The sequence below is a fragment of the Apteryx mantelli genome, chromosome 25 (genome assembly GCF_036417845.1).
Source record: "Apteryx mantelli isolate bAptMan1 chromosome 25, bAptMan1.hap1, whole genome shotgun sequence".
Classification (NCBI taxonomy): domain Eukaryota; kingdom Metazoa; phylum Chordata; class Aves; order Apterygiformes; family Apterygidae; genus Apteryx; species Apteryx mantelli.
The window spans coordinates 6,967,790-6,993,017 of record NC_090002.1 but is presented as its reverse complement, the minus strand read 5'-3'; the positions used below and the strand labels follow the sequence as shown (position 1 = coordinate 6,993,017).

At 44.5% G+C, this 25,228-nt stretch overlaps 1 protein-coding gene across 6 annotated transcripts in view; it reads left to right on the top strand.

Annotated features, from left to right (window-relative positions):
- Nucleotides 1-25,228, top strand: part of ANKS1A (ankyrin repeat and sterile alpha motif domain containing 1A) — a 108,109-nt gene that overhangs the window by 24,079 nt on the left and 58,802 nt on the right. For 4 of the 6 annotated variants that reach the window (XR_010886340.1, XM_067310705.1, XM_067310704.1 and 1 more), the window contains exons 2-11: nt 5,431-5,511; nt 6,266-6,422; nt 8,419-8,481; nt 14,404-14,700; nt 15,305-15,380; nt 15,664-15,765; nt 17,029-17,124; nt 17,236-17,432; nt 19,269-19,361; nt 23,583-23,700. Coding sequence is in view for 5 of the 6 variants with exons in the window: in XM_067310705.1 (XP_067166806.1) it covers nt 5,431-5,511; nt 6,266-6,422; nt 8,419-8,481; nt 14,404-14,700; nt 15,305-15,380; nt 15,664-15,765; nt 17,029-17,124; nt 17,236-17,432; nt 19,269-19,361; nt 23,583-23,700 (1,280 nt within the window). In the remaining variant the exon portion in view is untranslated. The remainder of the gene's footprint in view (nt 1-5,430; nt 5,512-6,265; nt 6,423-8,418; nt 8,482-14,403; nt 14,701-15,304; nt 15,381-15,663; nt 15,766-17,028; nt 17,125-17,235; nt 17,433-19,268; nt 19,362-23,582; nt 23,701-25,228) is intronic. The other 2 variants (XM_067310706.1, XM_067310707.1) reach the window with 2 other exon arrangements.

The window sequence follows — 25,228 nt, the reverse complement described above, 5'->3', positions numbered from 1 at the left end:
AGCGTCACAGGAATTTGGCAGCAGCGTGGCTATTAATAGCAGAGATGTGTGTATTGACTTGCTTTGGGTTCTCGGGGCAATGGACTCGGAGTTAACAGGCCTCCAGCCTTAATCAGCCTTATGACAATTTGTCTCTGAGGCATTGAACTAAGGCTCAGAACATCTGGGGTCGGTTCTCAGCTTCATTAAGCTGCCTTTGCAACCTTGAGCCAAGTCACTTGTGCACTGGCTTCTTGTATCTAAAGCAGCAATAATGCTAATACTTGCATGCTTTGTCATGAATGTTGAGTCCATAAATACGTGAGGGTAGGAATGGCCTTGTGCCTTCTGCTCTGCCAACAGAAGAGTGCTGGTCCTTAAAGTCTCCAGGTGCTTCTGTAATCCAGATAAGTGAAATCCGGATAAGTGAGACTGTAGATTAGCTGTTGAAAATTCATTGCTTAATGTTCTTGAAAAATCCAGTCCTTCTCTAGGTGGCTTGGCCTTGACTCTAGCCCGTTGCCTTGAATGATTTTGTGATTAAACTTGCTACAGTTCAGAAGAAATAAATGGAAAAGTAAGGGGACTATATTGTCTTGTTTAAAGAAACTGTTGGGTTTTATTGTGACCTAAAGCAACGTGCTTTATTCAGCAATTTTTACAAACAGGAAGCTTTATTTAAAAGTCTGCAGCACTTGCTGAATCATGGAGCAAGGGAAACTGAGCAGAAAAATCAGTTTGAACAGAGAAGATTTTGCAATTTTTAGGGCTTTTCTTATATCCTTAATGCCTTAGAGAGAGATGTCAGAAACATTGTTAAAGTACTACACAGTAAGTAAAAGGGAGGTGAAATCTAGGTATTCATTTGAGAAGTTTGCTTTCATAAGGAAGGCTGCTAATATAAAAGTTGGGGGGAAAAAAAAAAAGACTTTGATATATAGGGTTTTGGGGGGTTGTGGGGGAGAAAAGAAAGCAAACAGCAGTGGTAGTCGGATGGGCTCCAGACCTTTCGTGAACTTTATTGTAAACTTCTCTTTACAGCATTCTCTTTCCCTTGCAGAGATCCTTTTTTCTGTTTAATCAGAAACAGCCCAGAATCACAACATACATAGATAGCACTTGGCTTTATACTCTGCTTCTCTCAGTACCATATTTCCATTTTACAGATAAGCAAACTGAGGTCTGGAAGTAGGCTTCCCCGAGGCTACATAGCGCAGCAGGGAGCAAAGCCCTCGTGGCTTCCAGAGCTGTCGTCAGCACGTTGCAGCGGCTTGGCGCTAGGATTTCCTGCGTTTTGTTCCGTCTTGTCTATCGTTGCCAAAGGCGGGTCTTTCATACCGCCCTGTTCTGAATTACTTCCCCTCTTGTAAAATCAGGGCAACAGGTCTGTAAGTATTGTTAAGATGAAATGATGCCGGCTTCGCCACCACATGATCTCTCAGCTCCAGAAATAAGTGCTCAGCTCTTCTTCTTGGTTCATTTCTCATCTGCAAGCCTCTGGAGGTGATATGCTCCACGAGGCGAGGCAGGCCTTGTGCCTCCGTGTCTGTGCCTTAGCACAGCGGGAGCGTAGGGGCTTGAAGGAGAAACCCCTCCAAAAGGATTTGAGCCTGCTGAGCTGCTCTGTATCGCTGGTTTCCCTATGGTAACTTTTGTGTCTCCATAGAACCAACTTTATTCTTAACGTATAGTTTTTATTGTTCTCGATGTTGTAAAATGTGCTGGACTGGGCTGGAACCAAGAGGAGTTGGGCACTCTTCCTTATTTATTTGTCCTAATAAAAGTTCCCAAAATGGGGCTGCTTGAGCAGGATTTCACAGAGAACTCGCCCAGGTGTTTGTGAGCCTGACAGCTCAAAGATTTCAAATGCCTGTGGGACCAAAATCATTTGCAAGAAGACTGGAGACATTTTGGCTATAAGAAGAGCAAATCTGTCCTGCTTCATGCGGGGGTTCTTGGAGGAGCTGTTTCTCAGTTTCCAGTTGGTTTTGTCACTATCAGTTCTCAAAACGTTTTCTCTACCGAGTTTAGGGTGTCTTCCTTTAAATATTAAACCCATTCCTTGAAGGAGCATTTTGGAGATCCGTACAGTTTGAAAGTGCTGGAGACTGATTCAAGAATGAAGGCTGGTGAGGAGGGTGGCAAGTGGCTTTCTCTGCTTTTGAGCCTTGAAGGCTCTCGATGAATTTTTCTAGACAGTTGGGCCCTAGCCGAGAGCTCTTGCAGGGAGTGGAGATGCGCTTCTGACGTGTCTATGGGCTTGCCCCATGCTGGGGAACAGCTCCACGTTAGCGGTGTGATGAGTTCCTGACGCTAGCGGAGCCTTCTCACTAGAGCAGTTTTCTTGCTAAGTTCCCCTGGACTTAAACCTCTAAAGTTTCCTTTCTGGCCCCAAAAGACCTGACACTTTTCACTTCAGAAGGTCTAATTTTAACCCCAGAGTGTCCAGCTCTTCTCCAAAAGTGATCTGTGGGGCTTTCCTCATATTTTCAAGCAGAGCTTGGGCTTTGTTTCAAACAGTTCTGCCACCGTTTCTACAGATAAGGCCTGGGATGTTGTTCAAATTATTCTCCTGTGGCTGCGCCAGGCGCTGCAAATAGTTCTCTAGAGGAATTGCAGTGTCTTTCAAGAGTAACATTCCCATGCTAGTTTTTTTTCCAACTCCTAGTTTTTGCAGACTATGGTAGAGCAATTTTCCTGTGTTTAGATCTGTAATGAGAAGCTGGGGACCTTATCGTAGTCTGTCACTTCAATGCTATGCACTGCATAAATAAAAATGGGCTGAAGTATTTGGCTTCTGTTAAATCCAAAGAACTTTATGGCCTTCCTAACTGTAAGGACTGGAGAGGAAGAGGTGGGAAGAGACTGATGGACTTCCACTGCAATCCTGACATCTAAATAGAAATAGATTCTTGGATCCTTTGATTCCTTCAGTCTGAACTTCTGGGTGATATGACCTTTCTTTGATAAAAGCTTTCTCTATTTGCAAGAAGAAAAGGGGTGTCAGGGACACAACTTTTTTTTTCTTTTTTTTTAATGTCTTGAAATCCTAGCAGTTACAGTAGATTTTTGCAGTAGCAAAAGGTCCCTCTTAAACTCCAGCTTTTCTCCTCCCCTGATCCCTATGGAGCGAGCTCTGTATTTTACTCTAAAGCATTAACCAGAAGAGTCTTATGCAAGGGTGTTTTTCTCGCAGGGAGACTGCTCTGGTGGGAAACGGAAATCTTGTGCTACTGTCCCCATTTTTGCTGCCAACCAGTTGGATCGCTTTGAGCAAGTGACTTGGTTTATGCCAGTTATGCTGTTAATCTTGGTTTTCCTTCCTTATTTCATAAATATATCTTTCAGCTGAAATTATATTAAATGGTGCTGTTTTTCATATGTGCACCCTGTAATTTTTTTGAGCTCAGCAACAAAATACTGCTCTGTTCAGCATGTAAAACGGTCAAACTCTCTGGCTTTGGTCAGGCTATAGCAGCCTGTGCAAGGGGAGGTGCGGATGCAGTATTTATAACTGATCAAGACTACAGACAAGTCTTTCTGGCACTACTTTTAACCATTAGTTGCCACATTAAATCCAGCAGTAAATTGTTTGGGCAACCACACTGGATGAACCCACTGCCAAAAAATAAACCAGAGCCTGAGAAATGCTCAGGTCCCCTTCGTGCTTCAGGCCTGTTGCAGCTGGGTAGGTTTTTTGTTGTTATTGTTTTTTGTGTATTTGGTGTCTTGTGTATCTTCAGGGCATGGCTTAGGTCATCATCCTGCAAATGATGCTAGTGGCACTTGAAATGCCTTGCTCACATACATGGATTGGCCATTTGTTGCCGGTAGTACGTGGTGTGGTGGCAGTGCAGGAATGCCTCTGGTTAAGCCTTCTGATCCTTTGCAAGCTGGTTTTTGTGGCTTTCTTCCCTGTCTTCTTGGCTGAATTTCCCCTTAGCTCCGTCTCCTGTTGTGGAGCTTGCATCTGTCTTTGGACTCCAAAGCCTTTTATAAAGGTGTGCTGGATCAGGAGCCTCTTGGAGGACAGAAACTTGCCTCCCCATTTCAATGGGAGCTCCTGAAGTCCACCTGAAACGTGTTTGAGAGTAAAGTGCATTGCTTAGTTTGCTTCTGAATTTGCACTTGGTCTGCCTAAGATTTCTGTTGGTTTGGTGCCTCTCCTGCTGCTTTTATACACAGCAGCAGAGTTTTCTGGCTAGCAGCCCTCTAGTAATGACTGTTATTTTAGAAAACCTAATAACTGCTCAGGCTGCCTCGGTATCATACAATGAGTCGTAGTGATTACATGCTGGGGAGGAAATGAAATGATCAGGAAAGGCCTGCTTCATAAAAAAGCAACAGTTGACTTTATTCTAAGCCAATTAAATTGGGGATTAGAGGGGGCTGTTACATTCTACCCCTAGTTTAAAAACAAAACAAAGCAGGAGAACGTGCTCTGTTAGGAGAAGCGCCGTTGTCTAGGGTTGTAATAAATCCGATATAGTTCTTGAGAGTCTCAAGTTTAAAACAGGCCAGCGTGCGAAGAGTGATGGGTTGTAATAGAGGGCCGTGTTCAGGAAAGGTGAAAGGCTTCAGATTTCCTTGGAAGAACGTGTTGATTTGAATTCCTGTGCCCTTTCTGGAAGATGGTGGTGGCACTGGTGAGGGGTGCCAGACCTGGCAGCCATAGAAACCAAATCCCTTGAGCAGCAAAGTCGAGAGCAATGCCAGCTCTTAGACGCGCAGCTCTCCACTGTTTTAAATGGGACACCTTGAAGCGGTTAGAGGGAAGATTAATCCTCTACAACTCACTTAAATCCTTGGTGTTAGACTTTTGAACAAGGGAGGGAATTTAACAATCTTCTCAAAAGTGCTGTGAGACCACCTACTTTTTCATACAGACCACTAACAGCTGTCAGATGGAAATGCTTTTTGGCCAGTATAAAGTCAGTGTGGCTTCACACTGGTGACCAAGAGGGTAGACTGTGTCCCACCGTCTTCTGCTTGCACCCCTGGTGACTCTCGGCATGGGGGGAAAAGAGTTTCCCAGATCCAACAGAATCCTTCAGAGGGCTGTGAATTAGTGGTGGGTTGATGGTTTACCAGCTCTTGCTTTTGTGGTCAATGTTAATAGGCACGTGTTCCTCTGAAGATGCTTTTCGGTAAGCACATGTATGGTTGAAAGATGCCTAGTAGCAGGAGAACGCGGAAGCTCTGGTATAAGAACTTGGATGGTCCGGTCAAGCATCAAGTAGTGAATCTGTTTAATGTCTCTGCTGTGATACTAACCTCTCTCCTTAATGCAGGGCTGCGCATTACTGCTCTTACCCACAGCTGCCAGCCACTGTGAAGGTTTGCTTCCAGATAACCAACGTGGTGCAAGAACTCTGCTGAAGCTTTTTCCCGCCGGCTGCCTGTCTGTTTGGTGTATGTCTAAGTGTTCCCTGTACGTTTTCTGTCTTGCAGCATCTGGAGAGGGCCAAATGTGAACTGCGTTGACAGTACTGGATACACTCCACTGCACCATGCTGCTTTGAATGGTCATAAGTGAGTTGCTTTACAAACCAGTTTCTATATAACTCTTTCACCAGTCTAAAGCTGTTTCCCACTGAAGTAAAAGGTGGCAGTGGTGCAAAACTACACCATCTTCAGGACAAGAAGTGAACATCAGTGCAGGGAAGCTACAGAGGCATTAGTTGCAGAATGTAGTTATACACTCTTTTTTTAATTTGGCAGAACACTGAGGCTTTCAAACACCCTTTTATTTGTGATTTGGATAAGATGTAACAAGATCTTAAAGATGGCTTCTCCAGTAACAGTCCTCTGCAGTCTGTCTGGTTTCCCATGCATTGCTGTGCATGCACTACTTATAATGTGCAAAAGCAGATTTTTATATATTTTTTTAAATAATTCTGTGGTCTTCAGAGTGGTGGATCTTGCATTTTTCACTGCTACCTAAACTACTGAGAGATTGAATAGAGTTAAAAATCTTTATTCATCTTCACTGTACTGATGCAGTTCATTTTTCACCAGAGTGGCTTGCAGATGACTTCTGTCTGTGTTCAGCTGCATTAGTACAAAAATAACATAGACTGTTTCTAAGCTCATCTCAGCAGTCCTTCACTTTTTTTTTTGGGCAACATTTAATAGGAACATGTTAAAATCGCATTTCAAGATGATCCCTGAAATATTCTTCTTCAGGTGAATTTTTCATAAAATACTATGTGATTGCCTGACTGCAGAATGTAAGCTGTGGAACAGGCACGGGATACCTCCTGGACTCGTTTCCCTTCTCTTGCAGGGATGTGGTGGAAGTTCTGCTGAGGAATGATGCACTAACCAATGTAGCAGACTGCAAAGGCTGTTACCCTCTTCACCTGGCAGCGTGGAAAGGAGATGCAGACATAGTGAAACTCCTCATCCACCAGGGACCTTCGCACACTAAAGTGAATGAGCAGGTCTGCGTATTTTTCTCTAATGTACCATTGAATCACTTCGCTAGGCTGTAGAAGGACCATTTCAGCTGACTCCTGACCCTGCCCAAACTACTAGCAATTGCTATAAAGTCCTGCTTGCTAATAGGATAAGGAGGGGACTGTCCAAAGCAATACCTCCAGTTCTGGGTTAGCGGTTGAATATGACTGAGGTATATATGTTTATCTACATAAAGATATATATTATGAGAACCACTGAGCACCTAGGAAGTGGTCTCCTGCTTTCATACTGGGCTTCTAAAACTAACATGAATGGTTTTTCCTTTCAGTTGCTGAATAACTGAGAAGATTTCTAGTACTGTCAAAGGACACATTGGCTCCCTTCTTTTGGGAACTAATCAAAGCAGCTTTGTTTAGTCTTTGTTTGGCCACGCTCTCTTAGCTACTCTCCTGGCTTGTTTCTAGCACTTGCTCCAGTTAATTAATTTGTAAGTTGTAAGACAATTTTAGCTCCACTTGGCCCCAGATAAATCCCTAGCTTAATCTTAAGATATTTTCTCAATCAGGCTAGGAAAAAGTCTTGTGGATTTCTTCCTTTTTGTCAACCTGATTGCTTTTGGGCTAGGATGCAGATGGATTGCTTTGTATAAAACGGCTATTCTGCCCAGTGGACACCGTCCACTGTGGAGGGCTGCCTCCCCTGTGTAACTCCTCCGGGGACATCTGCAGGTATCTCCCTGCTGTTCCAGAGAACTGCTGAAACGTGTGAGGGGCAGTGAAATTAATGCCCATCCACTTCGACAGTGGCTCCCAGGCATAAATGCTATTGCTTGAACTTGCAGAAATGTCTTTAGTTTAAGAGTTTGGATAAGAGGACTGGTCTGCTGAGCCGTGTTACTGAGCCGCTTACGACTGAGTGAGCTCGGGCAGACATGCAGTAACAGATTCGAATCGGATGCTTAGAGCTACAACAGCCCTTGGTTGTCCTGTCCTGGAGGCAGGAATACCTGTTGTCCCTGTGAATCAACTCCTAAACCACTCAGGTTATCAGCCAGGTGGAAGGGAGTAAACCAAAATAAGTTTGTCTGCCTTAATAACGTAAGGCTGAAAATGTATATTTGTTCAGAAGTTAATTCACAAGTAGCTCAGATATTCCTGGCTCAAGTTTAACAAAATCTGTCAGAAGGTCAAGCTGGATGGCTTGATTGCTCTAAATTTTTGCTGTTTAATTTTGATCTGCTCTGTATATTTTTTCAGAAGCTGAGAAGCCAGCTCCCCAAGAGGAGTTGGGTTTAGGAGTGTTAATCCTGCTTCCACCCATGCTTTGTGGGGACCAAAGTGCCATGCCTAAGCTTTTTGTTCCTCAATGTAAAATAGTTAACTTGCCTCCCAAGGCTGTTCTAAGGCTAAATGATGGCTTCTAAAGCATCATGAAATGAAAAATACTGGGGTAGTACTAATCACTACTGCCCCTCAATTTAGCAGGAGTGACTAAGAGTATGTGTTAATGCCTTTGTTTATTGCTTTCCAGTTTGGGGCTGTGCTTAATAATGATTTTGGGCACAACTGCAGGCATTTGGTCTGCTTAAATAGATTTAAGAGGTGTAGTAAACTGTTTACAATCAATCTGATAAGAATTGACTGAGGGGCCGGAGTGTAAACTGTTCTACTGTCAGAGGAGGACAGGTGGAGGGGAAACCTTTGCAAAAGATGAAAAGCTCAGTGCAGTCCTTCCAGGTAATGTTTCATTAATGTCCCTTTAGTCAAAACCTTTTTATGTGAGAGAAGTCAGTTGAATAGCCTGTGCTGCTTGTGTTTGGAGTCTTGTAAATGAAATGCACAGTGGTTCAAGTTACAGGAATCGGCAGCTGGAATGGCTTCTGCTGTTAATAGCTCTTGACTGGAACAAGATGCTGTGTTCTGTCACTTCCACCCCTTGGGAGTCACCCATTGCTTTGTTGCTATATCTCACCCATTTCATTATCACATTTTTTTTCTTTTCTCCTCTTCCTTTTTGTAGAATGCTCTTGAGATCAAAGAACTCAAAAAGTACGGCCCCTTTGACCCATATATCAATGCCAAGGTGTGTACTTTGCTGTCAGCATTTCACTGCATCATTACTCCAAGCTGCACTCGCGTGCTTCCAGGTGCAATGTCATCCAATTGCAGTAATACCTGTTCAGTTCGCAGCTGCTTGGGGAAGAGTAAAATTGCAACCATTTATTTACTGTGGGTTTCTTTCTTCAAAGCAGTTATAGAAACATAATTTAAGGGAAGCTTTTCCTTACTTTCCTGGGGGCTCCTTCATTGCTTAGCCTTGTAGGACTCACGGTGATGGTCAGTTTGCTTGATTTGGCTGGATGACTTCCAAAAGGTAATGTTATTTCAATTAAAATGCTCTAGGTATTGTTTCATGTGCTAATGTTGCTGATAAATGCAAAGAGAAGGAAATTTATTTTCCTGCTTAAACATGGATGCATTTTCTCTGTGGGCTGTTTGGAGTGAATTTTCATGCTTTTTCTCCTACAAAATGCATAATCCTCTATTTGTTTGAATGGACAGCTAATTCTTTTGGTGGTGGCAGGGAGAAGGGAAGGCAGTAATGTTTACACCTCCCTTCCCAAGTCCTTCATGTCCTGCTTATTGCATCAGTCTCTCTTTTTTTGATGTTAAGTCTGTTGTGTCGTCTGACCCTTCAGCCCTAGTCTCCTGTTCTTGTTTTCTTGCCTGTTTTGCTCCTCTCTGCTTTTAGTTGTTCTTAATCTACAAAAAGGCACAATGTAAGCACTTACGATGCACTGAGGCTGAGCAATTGCAGATAAAAGCAGATAAGGAAGTGTCTAGGGTCACTTGTTCTGTCTACCAGTACGTATGTGATGGTGGTTTTTCAGGCACTCACCACTTTTCATTTTTATTTAAAGTGAAGCTGCAGGCACATGATGGCATAATAGTTTGCTGTTTTATCATGAGATACTTCTGCTTTCAGCCACCACGACACAGTTGCTTCCAGCCAATTATTTTGGATGCAGCCACCCATGGCAGATTTCTGTCTCTCGGAGTTTAGTTAAAACTTCCACTCTGCTTGATCTGCAGTACCTTAAAAACACATTCAAAATTCCTGAGCTTACTAACCACTGGGAATTGAGTTTGTTTTTGCAGACTTCCTTTTCAGAAAATACTCTGGTGCATACCTTTTTAAGCATAAATATATTTACATGAAGCTCATCCTTATCTGTGATTTTGACAAAAATCCATCTGGGAATTTTATAGCAACAAATGTCTTCTGTGGAAACGTTATAATTGAGCAATTCAACCGTCTGAAAGGAGCTTTCTAAAATACTGTTGATGACTGAGTAAATCTTGCAGCATTCTAGTATTAAAGTGTTGAATGGGAAAGGCATATAAAGGTGAAGCTGAGCTAGCTTTCTTGAGGGGTTTTCTTTAGTAGGTATTCAGTTTGGGGTTTTGGCTGTAATACTTGGGTTCTGAAGGCTCTTGGGAATAAGATGAGTGTTCTTGAAATCTCTGCCTTGGTTTTAAGGAGACAGACAGACGTGGCTTATATACAAACTATTAGGTAGGGTCATGAGAAGTTCTGACCAGCTTTCCACCGGTTTCTGACCAGGTTTGATGAAGAGCATGTGGAACCATACCTATCATGCAAACCTTGATGGGTTTTTTGATAGCCTTGTTGCATGTGGGAGAACAAAAAAAGTCCAGGTGCAAAGTGGAAGGGTCCTTGCTTAGTTGGTGCTTCCAGCTTCTCAGCTCCCATGCAATTTCATTTTGAAATGATCGAAACAAGCTGTTCCATCTTTCCAAACATTTGGGGATATTTAGAAGAGGGGAAAGGCATTTATACATGCCTGGCTAAAAGTCAAATTGGTATCCTGTTAGGAAAAGCTAAGAAAGCCAGTAGCTTCTTGCCCTCCTAAAAGCTGGAGAAAGAGTTAACTTCCTGGTGTGCCCCTTTTTCAACACCTTTTGTTAAATAGTTGAAATTAGTTAAATACAATGTGTGGTACAGGCCTGAAGGACTTCTGAAAAGCAACGGGTTTAAGCAAAAAGACGGAGGAGCAACTTTGTTTCGCTAAGTCTTGCTACCTTGGATTTGGCTATTTAATCTGTACGGAGGAGCTGACCAGTTGAGCAAATGCAAAGTAGAAAAAGCTGCCACGTAGCTGGAGGAGAAATAAACTGCACTACACAAACTACCTTTGTCTTTTTTAATTGGAAGCAAATGAATAATGCAGATTGGGTTTAAAGTGCTATAAATCTAAATGGGCTGCTGAGGAAAGTGGAAGCCTACCATCTGGAGTCTGCAAATGAAACTGGGCAGCAAACCCACCCGCAGAGCTCCCAAAAGCTTTCTGGACATATGGGGATCATTTTTCTGAAATGTATTAGTGTGTTTGGCATTGGGCACCTGTAGGAACGCAGGAGGTCTATTTATTCTTATTTTTGCTAATGGCCATGCTGTGTGAGACGCTACTGGAAACTGTGTACGCTGCAAAAGGAGGGGGAGGGAAGGAGATGGTATAACTGATAGGACTGCTCGTGCCCATGCTTCTGGCCTGTTTTGGGCCTGAAGGTTGTGACATGTCTTGGGTGTCACCTTCTGCAGAAATTTGGATTTTGCTTAACAGGTTTTTTGCTTTCATTTTGGCCTTTCACTGTGAAACAGCAGCTTTGCAGAGTGTGTGCCAGAGGGACATCCCTGTTCTGTGCTTCAGTATCAGACATGTCACTGGACCAGCGAAATAAGTTGTGTTGTGCTTTTTTTTTTTAAAGGGCAAGTCTATCTTAGAAATGTACAAATTGAGGAAAAACCCTGAAGGAATCTCAGAAACAGGGTTGGATGGGACTTGAATCCACCTGGCCCATTTTCCCTGCCCCAAGGCAGGATCAGTTCCACCTAAACCATTCCTGACCAGCATTTGTCCAACGGGTTCTTAAAAGCCTCTGAGTGGCAGCTCCTTAATCTCCCTTGGCAGTTTATTCAAGCATTCAAATCTTTGCAATTAGAAAGATAACTTATTTAAACCAAGTCTTCCTTTCTCCGAACAAAGCCCTGTTCAGAAGGGGAGTGCAGCCACTGTCAGAGATGCTTTAATGAGCTCTAGATGCTCCGTTACAGCGTGTGACGAGGAGCTATAAGGGTTATAATATGTGGTATCTAGTTACCAGGGCTTGAAAAATTTGACGGCACCCATCTGAAGGCAGAGGCATTTGCACTGTTTCCTGTTCCATACCTTGTGGTCGGGAAGCAGGCATCGCATAAGGCCCAATTCCTCGCTCCCAGCTGTGAATTAGGAGGGTGCTACTATTCCTCCATCCCCCAAGTCCTTCTGAGCACTTTAATTTTTTTTTTTCCCCCCTAAGTTTTGAAATTTGAATCCACATGGCTTCTGGCTGCTGGAAAAGAATTTTCTTTTTCCATCTCCGATAAATATGAATATTCGAGCTCTTGTGATCATTGCTGAGGCTCCCCTCTGGTCTGCGCTTGGAGAGGCGATATGGGGAAGGGAGGCAACATGCCTTGCCTGGAACAGCTGCAGGATTTTTGGCTGCTCAAAACTCTCCCAAAATGGAGACAGATTTATGCAATAGCAGGAATTTCCAGTACTCAGTCTGTGATGGGGGAAACCCTTGCTGGAATGATTCAAGCTAGTTTATCACCTGGTGATCTTCTGTTAGAGGAGGAATACTCTGGGGATTTCATCCTGAGTGACAGAGCCCTAATCTGCCAAAGGAAAATGTGACTAAAATGAGGCAAAGATGGGGAAAATCCTCAAGAATTCTATTTTTCAAGGATTTCACATTCCCATTCCTGAGCCATTGGGCAGGTGTTCTGGGTTGCTGCATCCTTTAAAGCACCCTCAAGGGCTATGGACTCTGGGCCAGTGCAAGGTGAGAGATGGACAGGCTTGGCGGTGCAGTGCCCACCGCCGGGGCTGGCGGAGCACGAGCGGCACGTACCCTGCTGCGTCGCTTGTGGCAGGCACCCCGTGCACCAGAAGAACTGGGCTCATCTGCCCTTTCTGCAAAAAGTGACAAACTCCCCGGAGCTGCGGGAGGTGCTGCCGGTGGTGCTGAGCTGGGTCGGGTCAGGCCGGGGCGGTGGGAAGGACACTGAGTGCTGCCGAGGCCCGAGGCTGGGCACCGGCTTCCCGAGGGCTCGGTCTGGATCATCGCACCACTCCGCAGTTCCCTTCCCCGGCAAATAAGAATGACGCTACGTAGGGCCCTTTCAGATGCCTCGAGAGCAGCAGGTTAAGCAGAGCGATAGGTGTCATCTCTGTAGTTCTCTATTCTCTCCCCTTTTCCACTCCCTATGTGTATTTTATGTGCAAACTTTTATTCTACAGTAACTTCTGTCCACTTGTATGTACCTTCCTTCACCATGGCTGCCTCTGCCACTCCAAGTATAGAGCCTGCTGTTTGACTTTGAACTTCTCTGCTAACAGTGATGCCATGCTTTCCTTACCTTCTCAAAGCCCTCGTTTCTGCATGTGGCTGCTGCTGCTTCTGGCCTCTGGAGTTTTTGCTTTTATACAAGCCACGGCTGTCGAGCCTCTCCAGAACTTCCCGCTTCCCTGACTCTTTTCACGTGGCTGAAAAATGATGCAGTCAAATACCCGATAAAAACAAACGGGAGTTTGCATGTGTGACTCTTGTGATCCCTAGAATGACTTAACGTGGTAATAGGATTAAAGTACTTGTAGCACATGGCAAATTTTGCAGCTTGTTTGTGAAAAGGTGCAAAATATTGACCTCTCCTACAAACTGGAATCCCAAAAAGTGTGTGCGCTCTCAAAGCAAAAGGGGCAAATTCAGTTCCTAGAGTAGCACTTTTAAATCTGTCAAAATAAATACATTTCCCTTTTTAATGGGAACTATTCTTCAAATGACAAACTCTGCTGTGATTCTTTCAACTAAAGTTTGTACGGAAGTTTTTTGGGTCTATTAAATCCCTAGATAAGTATTTCCAAAGTCCTTACACTGAAATTCCTCTATGTATAGTTCACAGTAGTAAAACTAGAAACTTGAGGTGAACTTAATTTGAAGGGGAAAAAAGCCAAACCTTTTTTGAATCTGGCAATGTTCATATTTTGCACCTGAAAGTGAAATGCGTTAGGTTGCTTGTCCATAAATACTTTGCATTGCTGATTTTAACCTGACAGCTGCTGCATGCATTAACTGGATCGGGCTTTTACTGTGGAGGCATTCACTTGCAGCTTGGACATCTTTCCCTGCCAGTTGTCCTGAGGCCTTGACTCCAAAAGGCTTGTTAGTGGAGTGATCTATCTGCTTTGCTTGATAACTTCTTAATTCACAAACTGCATGCGACTTATATGCACCCTCTTTCTACACTGACCAGCTTGCAAGCTTCAGCGCTGCCAAGGCGGAATGACTGTTATAATCAGGATAAGTAGGATTCTGAACAATTGAAGTTTAAATCTGAAACGATGACAATTAAGCTACAGCAGGTAGAATTCATGCTGCAGTTTGCATATTACCTACTGCAGTCTTTTTTGTGATATCCCAAAGTGCAGGACGCTGCCAACAGCTAAAACAGACAGCTTTCCCCAAGAGCTAGCAGAATTAATGGGAATCCAGATACAGCTTGACAGACCCTTAAATGTTAGCATGGTCTCTTGCTTCTGACCTTAATGCTTTGAAAGCTACCCCACATATAGCATCTATTTCCCGTAGAATAGACTTCCCATATCTGAGTAAAGCTCATTGCTCTGAATGTTTTTGAAGCTTCTCCAGGCTTTTAACTGGGTGGGTCAGTTGATGAGTTCGTAAGGGGATATCTGTGCCTGGTAAATGGCTAATGACATGATGAAAACATTGCTCCGGGCTCTGGTTAAACCTGGGCTCTCTGCTTCCCTACTGCTTGTTTGTCTTGTTTTTGCATTTAAACTTCAATGGTTTGAGTGAGGCACAGAGCAGCTCCGTTCTCCCCCGTTCTGACACGCTGGCGTTTGTGACCCTCCAGAACAACGACAACGAGACGGCGCTGCACTGCGCTGCCCAGTATGGCCACACGGAGGTGGTGAAGGTTCTTCTGGAGGAGCTGACGGACCCTACCATGCGCAATAACAAATTCGAGACTCCCCTGGATCTGGCCGCGCTCTACGGGAGGCTGGAAGTTGTGAAGATGCTCTTGAATGCTCACCCCAATCTTTTAAGCTGCAACACTAAGAAACACACTCCCCTTCACCTGGCAGCTAGGAATGGTCACAAAGCTGTAGTCCATGTCCTCCTGGATGCTGGCATGGATAGCAACTATCAGGTATCTAGCGTGTCCGTGTGTGTTGAGGGCTGGACAGCTTGCTGGGAGACTGGAGAACCCATGTAGGAGTGTCAGGGAAAGCTACAGCTCACCGTCCTCCCGGAGGGGTCATTTCTGAAAGATGAGCAATAGCTTTGGGCTCCGAGAAGCTGCTTAACATTGGAGAAAGGGCCCCAGACACAGCGAGGGAAGAAGAAAGCCCTTTTGCCTGAGCTATCCTGCCCCTCAGTCTGTGAGCTCTTGGTAGCAACGGAGGCAAACCATTTCTGTTCCTATCAAGCTGCTTGTTACTATGCTGCTTTCACAGCAATAACTTGTATGTGATGGTCATGTCCTGACAAGGACGGAAGAGACCCCTTGTGAAGCCTTAGAAAGGTCGGTCTTGGTTTCTAGTCTGAGCCCACACCTCTCTCCTAAGAAAGAATCCCCATTTTCCGTTCCAAATTCTCAATGTTGCAATAGTGTGGATTGTTTGACCATAGATATTGTTGCCCACGTTTTGTATATGATGCAACATATTTATTGCTTCTGTAACCTTCTACAACGTTCCTCTATCCCCATTCCCCACTGTCTAGCTTCATGCTGTTTTCCATTTAATTTGCAGACTGAAAAAGGCAGTGCTTTGCATGAAGCTGCTTTGTTTGGCAAGACAGATGTGGTGCAAATCTTGCTGGCTGCAGGTGAGAGTGATCCCCTTCTGAAGCAATAATATAGTGATCCCTTCCCGCAGAACTTGAGGAAACCCCCTTATGGGGGCAGCTTTTTTTCACTCTGATCAGCTATTGAAGTATCGATCCTCAGAGGGGATCATAGGAGAGGTTATTCCTTGTTTTGTTTAATTTTTTTAAACTCTTTCCTCCTGGTGATGGTTACAGATGTAAGCTGTGACTTGATTAAAGAGATGAATTTGCACATAATTTGAAAATGTTCTTGCTTTTGCCTTTTCTATGCCTATTGCTGTAGGTATTGATGTGAACATAAAGGATAACAGAGGCCTGACAGCTCTGGATATTGTGAGGGAACTTCCTTCTCAGAAGAGCCAACATATAGCAGCTCTCATTGAAGGTAAGTGCTGTAGGCCTGTGTGTGGGCAGGAGGGAAAGGTTTTAGGTGCATATTGTGCTAGTGCGAGTACAGTATTTTTTTTCTCTGGTCCTGGAAAGTGCTGAAGGCAAAGCAGCCTCACACCAGGTCACTTGGTAAGAATCTGAAAAGGGTGTTGGAGGAAATGGTGCTTAAATTCTTAGTGGTGAACTGTCTCCAGAGCACATGTTTGCAGGAGGACTTCCAGGAATGGATTTAAGGGAGATTAGTTTGCTCACTTAAGGAGTGTGGCATCACTTTTACAATTTAAATGGGCTTAATTGAGTTTTGCTTAACTTTATAAGTTAATTAAAATTAAAGGTAGTCTAAAATCTGTTTGACTCTACTTTATATGTCTGTTTAGGCAAATCCACTGATCCTATGTCCTACTTATCACTTCATTGTGAAGCCTGGGCATGGATTTTGCAGATGAGATTTACAGAAAAGGCCTTGATTATTTCTGACTTATAAAGGAGCTTGGCCCTTTGTTTCTGCCCAAGTTAGGGAATGAAAAGTGGCATCTTAGCCGAATTCATAGCTTGAAATTACTCTGTCTCAGTTTCCTCTCAGCTGTGGGGAGAAAGATCAGAAGCATACGCAACTGGTGTGTTTTATTCATGCTTAACATTTGAGAGCTTCACAGGTTCAAAGCACTTTGCAGACTTTAAATTAAGCTTTGCCTCTAAGGCTGGTAGGTATTATCTCAATTCTGCAATTGAAGACAAAGACTGGCTTGAAAACTAAGGGTCTTGCAGGTGAATGCTGGTAGTTTGCTCCTGTAGGGTGAGCTGTGCGAGATGTTTGTTGATGTCTGACTTCATTCACTTAAGCTTAATGTTACTGGCTTTTTCTGTGGTTAGGTGACCACAACTAGAATTATTCTTTGCTGTCTTATGAATCCAGAAGACCAGACTGCATCTCTGTTTAGCTTGTAGCTACGACATACGAAGTAATCAGTTCCCTGATGTTGCGTCTATCCAAGAACAGCTGCTTTGCAGCTTTCTTATTAAAGGCTCTGTAAAAGTTCAGAAACCGTTCTTGACTTTGTGCATGTGATTAAAGAGGCTGCCTGCTTCTATTTTGGGAACTGAGCTGCAAGATTTAATAAAGTACCTCATTTATTTTTTGGAGACTTAATCAGCTGGCAGTTTGGTCCTCCATTCACAAGGGAGGAAATACCATGTGCTAAAGTGGACATAAAACTAGACTGACCTAAACTGCGTGTGTCACCCCGCTTCACTTTAGATTACACGACTGGGAAGAAGAGTGCCAAAGCTGCAGAGAAGACTGTCCAAGCACCGCTTGTTGCTGCCACTGATCCTGTGTGCCGGATTTCTCAGGGTAGGTGTCTGCACGATGCAGCAGTCCTCAACGCTCCTCTTCCTGCAAGTGCTGAGCTTCAGAGGGTGGAAGCCCTGGGTGATGCAGTTTTGTCTCCTTCTCTCCTCACAGGTGATGTGGAGAAAGCAGTGACGGAACTGATCATAGATTTTGATGTGAACCCAGAAGAGGAGAGCCCCTATGAAGCTTTATACAACGCAACGTCCTGCCACTCTCTGGACAGTCTTGCCAGTGGGAGATCTTCAGACCGAGAGTCTGTGAATAAGGAAGTGGAAACAAGTGGTGTTAAAGCAGCAGGAGTCAGGCCTGTATGTAGCTGTGTGTGCTCTTCTCTGCATGCCTTAGGAAGACAGATAACTCCATTTCCACGGTTTTGCAGCAGGCTGCCACTTCCCCAGCTTGAAGAAATCTTTCAACCCATCCCTGACACTGATCGGAGCAGGCAGGAACCTCTCCTTTTTGTGCTGGCCTGGTCACATTCCCTCCGTAGCCTTGCCCATGAGTAGCTGCTTGTATGTGCCTGAGTTTCATCCAGTGTTGCATCCTTATGTGGTCTGGTGCCTTTGAATTTTGGTTTGTCAGAGCATTACATGTAGCTGAAGAGTTAACTGCTTGCTGAGGAGAAAGCTTTGGAAACTTTTCTGTGTAGCATTTGCCTCATCTCATGCCCTCTGCTTTGCCCAAGAAAAGGCTCTAAAGAAATTATCTTTAAGAACATCCTGTGGTAAACCAGTTGACAGCTGAAACCCTGTATGTGTTACTTGCAGAGATCTGTAGAGGGTACTCAAGGCTTTACGAGGCAACATGTAGCTACTGGAACTGTCTCCAAAGTCTTCCTCACCTTCTGTTAGTTGCATCTGCCGCTTCCTTAGCAATCGGTGGCAACGCTGCTATGGGGCAGATGGGATGCTGCCCCTGCGGCCTGCTGTGTCAGCTTCAGGGCTGGTTTTCGGGTTGTTTTTATAAAGCCTTTTCTACTGATATTTTTTGAGTGGGCAAAAAGCAAAGCAGCAATGAACAATTAAACTGCTGGTGATGCTGTAACCCTGCTTCCTCTGGCTCTGTAATGAGGTGCATCTTTTTTCCTGTACTACATTGGCAAATATAATAGAAATGAGGCACAAAAGCTTTAGAACAGGCGTTTCAGCCAAACCTCTCTTCTGGGGATGCAGTACAAATGCAATATCCTGGCATTACCTAAATCTTGCTGACTTAAATCCATCCACGTAATGTCCCGTGTCGATAGTGTCTGACACGGAATAAGCTCATCTCTACCACAAGCAACAAAAGACGAGAGACTGAGCTGCCGTGAAAAGGGAGAAAAAAGAGGGAGCTGCTCCAGGAGCTTGCTGGAATTTCTCCCAAAATTGGGTTGAGCTGTTTGGAACGAGCAGTTCAGCTAGGCTGGCTCTCCATTTGCCATTAGATGGAGCTATTGTAGGGTGAGAGATTGCTTAGAGATGCATTTAGATCTGCATCAAGGCAAGGTAGTTCAGCCCTAATTGCCCATGGGCAGGCTTGGGATATTTGAGGAATGCAGTGCACCACTCTCTTTTGATCTCCCTAACATTTTTCACTATAAAATGTGCTTCTGGAATTACTTATTCCTCTTACTGTTTCATTAAGACATGAGCAATGAGTAGTCCCTTTCTACCCGTTTGCATGAGTTCGTTACTGTGTAATGCTGTGCCATAGAGACTGCTAGTCTAGGTCTGAATGAACCGGCTTAAATAATGAGGCAATAAAGCTACGTAAATGGCACCTTCCACCTGAGTGGTTTTATTCTGCTGAAAATTTAGCTGGTGCCCACGTGGGTCTGAGCTGGCCTTGTGCGGTGTTACTGGTGCGGCGTAGAGGTGGGTGGTCTGCAGTATTATTATTATTATTATTGTTCCTGTGCCGTACCATGAATCTACAGAAAGAGCTGTGTGCCCTATTGTGCATCCTCCTGGAGAGGAGGAGGAGGAAGGATAGCAGCTCTTACCAAACTCAGTTGCTGTTTAGACTAAGCTGCTATTTTACCCAAACGAATTTGAGGTGGTCTTTACCACGCTGCATCCGCAGCAACGTGGATATAGTGTCAGTGGAAGCAGAAGGGTCATGCTTTGAAACACAGCAATTGACAGCGGTCCTCTAATCCGCAGAGGGAACGTCCACCCCCGCCTGCCAAGCCACCCCCCGACGAAGAGGAGGAGCAGCATGTGGAGAAGAAGATAGGCCACGGTGCTTCCTGCGAGGTACGTGGGGCTTGATCCGGGATGGTTGATAGGAGCGTGGTTTAAAGATGAGTTTTAATAATCTGGGAGGAGCCGAATAATGATGTTACCTCCCTTGCGAATCTGGTTGTGAATGTGAAGTATTCTTTCACTTTGGCACCGCTGCTGTCGCTTGCCATGGGAACTTCCTTTGTGTGATTCTTCCAGGGCACCTCTGTTTTGACCTTCAGCCTTCCTTGCCTATTCTAGGCTGGAAATTCCCTTAGGAAGAGATTTTCTGAATCAGGCAGTCACATTCCAATGTGGGCTACCGCCCACTTGTAATGATCCCACCAAATGCATTTTCACTTGAGACTGAAGCCTGGGGGACCGTTAGTTCATGTGTCCTCTTGGCTTCCAGTCGTGGAGCAGATCCGTGGGCTTGTGGGTTCCACAGAGGTGAACGGGGCTTGGCCACTTAACTCCAGCTGAGCTTCTGGCTCAGTCTTTTACATATGTAAAAGATGTCTTTTGCAGAGGTCAGTGTGTGTGCGCACTGCTTTTTGATGAAACTAAAGCTCTCATGCACTGCACTGCTGTTGCTCATTTTTATTCACCTGCCTGTGAACCTCGGATGTAAGGGCTCTCTGAGAGGCCCTTATCCCGGCAGGGGGGAAACGAGAAATGTGTCTTGGAGACTTCTGCTGACACCCAGTAAAATTTTCAAAGCAAAAAATAATCTTGTGGTTTTCCTTGCTTATCCAAATGTCTAGTGTTTTGGGGTAAGATGCATGTAAAACAAGTGAGATGTCTTCTGCCTCTAGCTGTCAGAGCAGACTTGAGTTCACCAGATGCTTTGCTTTGAATGTGTTGATTTGCTGAAGTTCCTCCAAGGCGCAAATGCGATCTGTTTTCTGAAGTGTGACAAACAAGATATAAGGAAACAGAGTTTGCTTTAATAAAACTGACTTTTATGTAAAGAGTAGAACTCCGATCGAAACATAAACAGTAAAATCTGAAATGTGAAATTGTGGACTGGTCCCTTCCTGCTATTAAAATGATTTTTCCAGTGTATGGTAACCAGTCACACAGCTGGCTCTGAGCAGAGGAGAGCTGGGTAATGGGTCACTGCATAATTGGAAAGTGGAACCTGTTTATGAAGATAAACACGAGGGAGGGAAACGTGCATCGACTGCTCCTGCTGACTTATCTTGCCGTATTTAATTATAAAGCTCCTGCTGCGTTGTCCTGCCATTAAAGGTTTTGGAAACATGATCCATTAAAGGAAATCTTGCTGGAAAAGAGACTTATGCACTGAGTGAGTGGTTGGGGACATCTTGATTTGCAACCAATTTCATTGACATAAATTACATGCAGTGTGTAGCTGCCTGGAACTGACCTTCTAGACGTATTGATAAGGCAGTTTTGGGTCTGACTGATTGCTTTTCTCCGCATGCTGTTTCTGTGGTGCTCAGCTTTTCTGACTGTACCTGGGCTGATCAGCTTTAGTTGGTGTCAGACGGGAGTGGGAGGAAGGCTGGAAAAACATGGGAAGAAAAATACTAGTTCTGGCTTGAATTGCATTATTTTCTTTCCCATGGATGTAAATAACAGTTAGCTTTGAATCTTGCTCCTTTATCAGCTCTCACTGGCGGTAAGAAACTTATGACAAAACGTTAAGAAAAATGCAGGAGGGGAGAAGCCATTGAGCTTTTTGATCTGATAGCCTTAAGGATTTTTTTTTTCCTTTTTGTAGCTCTGAAACTTGCCCATTATGTATCACCGCAGTACATGTTCCCGCTGGGCTGGGCAGGCACAAAGAAGCAGGAATATGCTTGGGGAATGTTGTAGACGTCTCAGAGCAGCATCCTGATCTGCCTTCCTCAAAACCTGTGCTCACGTTAGGGCCAGGACAGTTAGTCATTGAATGTTCTGGGTTGGGCCAAACTAATTTTAAAAGTAGTCTTTTTTATTCTGTTGCCAAGTTAGAGCTATCAGTCTAAGCAGATGTGCATAAACAAGAAACTTTTAACTTTCATCATGGAAAAATGTTAGTGCAAAAAATGCAAAAGAGCTGATTGTCTGTAGGGTCCTTGAGTGCCGCCTTTCACCATCAGTAGAAACCTTCTGGGTTTGAGGCTGAATAAGAGTCTGCACTTTCAAATTAAACTTCTATTTCATTTGTTTACTATTCATCTCCAAAAGGGAAGTGCAGACAAAAGACAAGGCACCATGATTATTCTAGCAGATTTGTCCACAGCTCTGGCAGGGGGAGGAGAGAGGAACAATATGTGTTACCTTTTTAAAATAGCGTCTTTCAAAGCAGTGTCCAGTGCTGTGGATTAAGCATGCTTTGTAGAGCATACTCGTTAGTAAGTCTCTTATTTTTAGGCTTTGGTCATAGTGAAGGGATGTTGAATGCAAACCAAGATGTATAAACAAATGGAAGATGAATCAGAAGTTTTACTTGATCTTATTACACCTGGCTGCAGAACCTGCAAAGTGAGCATAGCTCTCCAACAAACAGTGGACTTCGCTTTGACGTTTTGAGTGAATTCAAACCTGAAACTTTGATTAAGCCTTAGAGGATGAAAGATGGGGAAAAGAAAGCATAATCAAGCCTATGAATACATGCACAAATGTTTTCAAAGTAAAAGCTGAGGTTTGCATGCATTTAGGGAGCTACAGTCTCTGAATGTGTTCAGTGCATTTGAAAGAGGACAGCATGATAATCGTCATCTGCAGGAGTCTTAGGAGTATACTAATGCCTGGCATGAGGTTCAAGCTACAACTGTTACGACAGGCTACTGCTGTGCAGTATTTTTCCAAGAACTCTGGCAAGAGCCTGTTACCCACTGTTATAGTCTTTGATGTTTTTGTGCCACCATCTGGTCAGAAGTTTTTCTTTAATTTGCTCATTATGAGCTCCTTCACCTGCAAAGGAGCTGGTCTGCTTGGCAGCTCATGCTTGAAGCAGGCAGAATAAATACTTTCTTTTGCTGGGCATGGCCCATTTCCTCCCATTGCAAAGCTGATTTAAAAGCCAGCTGGGCTTGTGCCGAAGCAGTGCACGGATATAGGACGTTGTGCTGCTGTCTTCTCTGTGTCCTTCCAAGACGGTTTAAACGGCTTCTAGGGGTCCTGGCTGGATCGCAGCTAGGTAGGTACCGATCTGCCCTTGAAGCAGCTCTGACGCTTTCACTTTGGGGAAAAAATTGGTGGCGCGTAGTCCAGAGTCTAGACAGTTGGCAGTTCCAGGAGTCTGTGCAGAAAGCAAGCCCTCCCTGGGGTCTGCGACGTTCAGACCTGCCCTTCCCTGTCTTGGCAGGGGCAGGATCGCTCGCTCCCCAGCCTGGGTTTGACCCCACTGCGGTGGCCGGGTTGTGGCGGGCCCACGGGGCTCTTGGGATGGGGCCGTACCGCCTGCCGAGGTCTGGCCAGGAGATGGTGCTGGAAGGCAGCTCGCCTGCGAGCCCAGTGCGGCCCCATCGGCCCTGGGGAGCAATAGCTCCAGGATGGTACTCCTGGCTCCCTGAGGATGTCGGGCGCCTGCGAGCTTCACTGGCAACTGCCCAGCCACAGGTGGACAACGTTTGGGTCATCTGCAGCAAGACTCATTTGGATCCTGTGTCAAAACCACTTGCTGCATGTGGATGGTGGCTTTCCAGAGTGGCTCGCTGGAGGTTCTGCCACTGGTTCAAACAAGCTCTAATCTGAAGCATTTTTGGATTTAAATGAGCAGAGTCACTGCTGTATGTCCTGATGTTAAACTCAGTTTACTGTGTTGCCTGAGGTCTCTTTAGTTCTAAATGTGCTGTGCATCCTGAGGTTAAAAATGCTGGATCTGACTTCTGGGAAGGTGGGAGGGATTCTGGGTTTTTTTTCAGCTGTGTCCTAATAGGTCCAGCAGCTAAACGGTGAATGACAAAGCAAATTCCGATAGCAACAGTAAGTCTGAGTTGGGATGAACAGGAATAACGCTCTCAGCTCTTTTTCCCCCCAGGCTGTCTGCAGACTTTGCACAGTGAATCAGTTGGTCAGTGCTAGAAAGCTGTAGGCAACCTTAAATACTAAAATATCAAGGGTTTTTTTTTGTTTTGGGAAAAAAAAAAAAGAGTATTATATTTTGGATCATGCTCTATGGTGAAGGTGTTGCCTCTGCCAATTCCTTGCCTAAACCATGGCATAAAGAGGCCTTGCGCTTTATTGCAGGGATAAATAGCATTGCTTTGTGGAGCACTACATTATGCTGTATTTCATTAGGCCTCTGTTGCACGAAGGAAGAGCAGGGGAAGTGGAGCTGAGGAAGAGGAGCATCCTTATGAGCTGTTGCTTACAGCAGAAACTAAAAAGCCAGTTGCGGTGGATAGAAAAACGAAAGGTAAGTGACCATCCAAAAAGTACAGAGGTTTGCTTAGACACATTTAATGAAAATATAGAGGGCAAAGAGGAGCTGGAGCAACTGAACTCTGCGTTGGGTGGGGCAGCTGGAGTCTGTATTGCAATTGTTTTGTTTCCTGGTAATCTTCCCTTTATAAAAAGGGGAGGACTAAGTGTGCCCGTACAGAATGTACACAGAGGAAGAGAAACTTCTATCCTTACAACTGAGGGATTGCAGGGACCTAAGATGTTAATTTAGAAAAATCAACAATCTTGTGCACAGTCAAAATAAATGCAGAGAGAGGTGGAAGGCTGCGTGGTGTTGTTACAACAGGCGAGATGAACCAATGCAAGCATTTAAACGAGCTGTATTCTCAATCCAGCTGAATTTGGAGACCTGCTGGCGATGCATGTTTGTATCCGCAGCTGATTGGCCCTTCTGTCTCAATCTCAAAATCAGCACACTGCCTTGTATTGAAGCTAATCTGAGATATAAAGTAACAAAGGAGGAAAATAACCATGCACAGAGCCAGCCCCTTTCTGGAACTGACGGAAAATTCGCTATATTACCGGGTTAAATATTGAACTTGGCTCTCTTCTCCCAGAGGGACTTCCGTGCTTTACAGAGGATCTGGGAACACCTTGTCTCTCGCGTCTGGCTATTGCTGGGCTTTTTGGCTTTCCTTCAACGGCAACAGCAAAAGGTTTGTTTAGAGGAAGAAACATCCCTTGCTTTATTCAAATGTCCTGAGCAGGGATTTGGAAGGATTTAGTTAGGACTCTAAACCTGGAAACCATTTCATCTCTAGGATGAACAGTATAAGGAGGACTTGGTGTGACTCCCCTGTAAGACCTTCAGATTTCCTTTTTTTTCTTCTTTCCTCTTTTTTTGCAGCATGCTAGCTTTCATTCCTTGAGTCCTGCTGTACTCCTCGCCAGTATAGGAGGGCACAAGAGGTCACTGTTTTCCCACCAGCCTTTGCCAAAGCCACTTGCCGCCTGAGGCAAAGTTGCGATGCTTTTCAGGTTGGTGCTTTGCGGTCTCAGCTAGGAATAGTCCTTGGGCGACAGCCACTGAATCAAAAGCTTTCAGGCTAACTTCTCAGCCTGCAGCTCTTGCTGGTTATTCAGTGCAATGCCTGACCATAAAATCCTGACTCCTTTCCCTTGCTACAGTGCCCAGGCTTGTTTAATATGAGTAAAGATTCATTGTAATTATATTTGGGATCAAATATAATCATGAAGTATTGGATCTGCTTGTGCTGGGTGCACGTCTCTTCCCCAGACTCCAGAAGGTCCAAGTACTGCAGGCACTCTAAGCCCCATCTCACGGAGAAGTTGAGGGAAGCATCTTTGGCCAAATAAGGAGCCAGAGATGAATCTTGTCTAAACTACAGCAAGAAAGATAGTAGCTGTGACTTCAGGGTTTGCGGTGCACAGAAAGTGTTACTGGGTTTGTAAGGAACCTAAGCAATCCCTTGCCAGTGTTGTGGTGGGAGAAATCTAGGAATGCAGATGAGTTTTCTCAT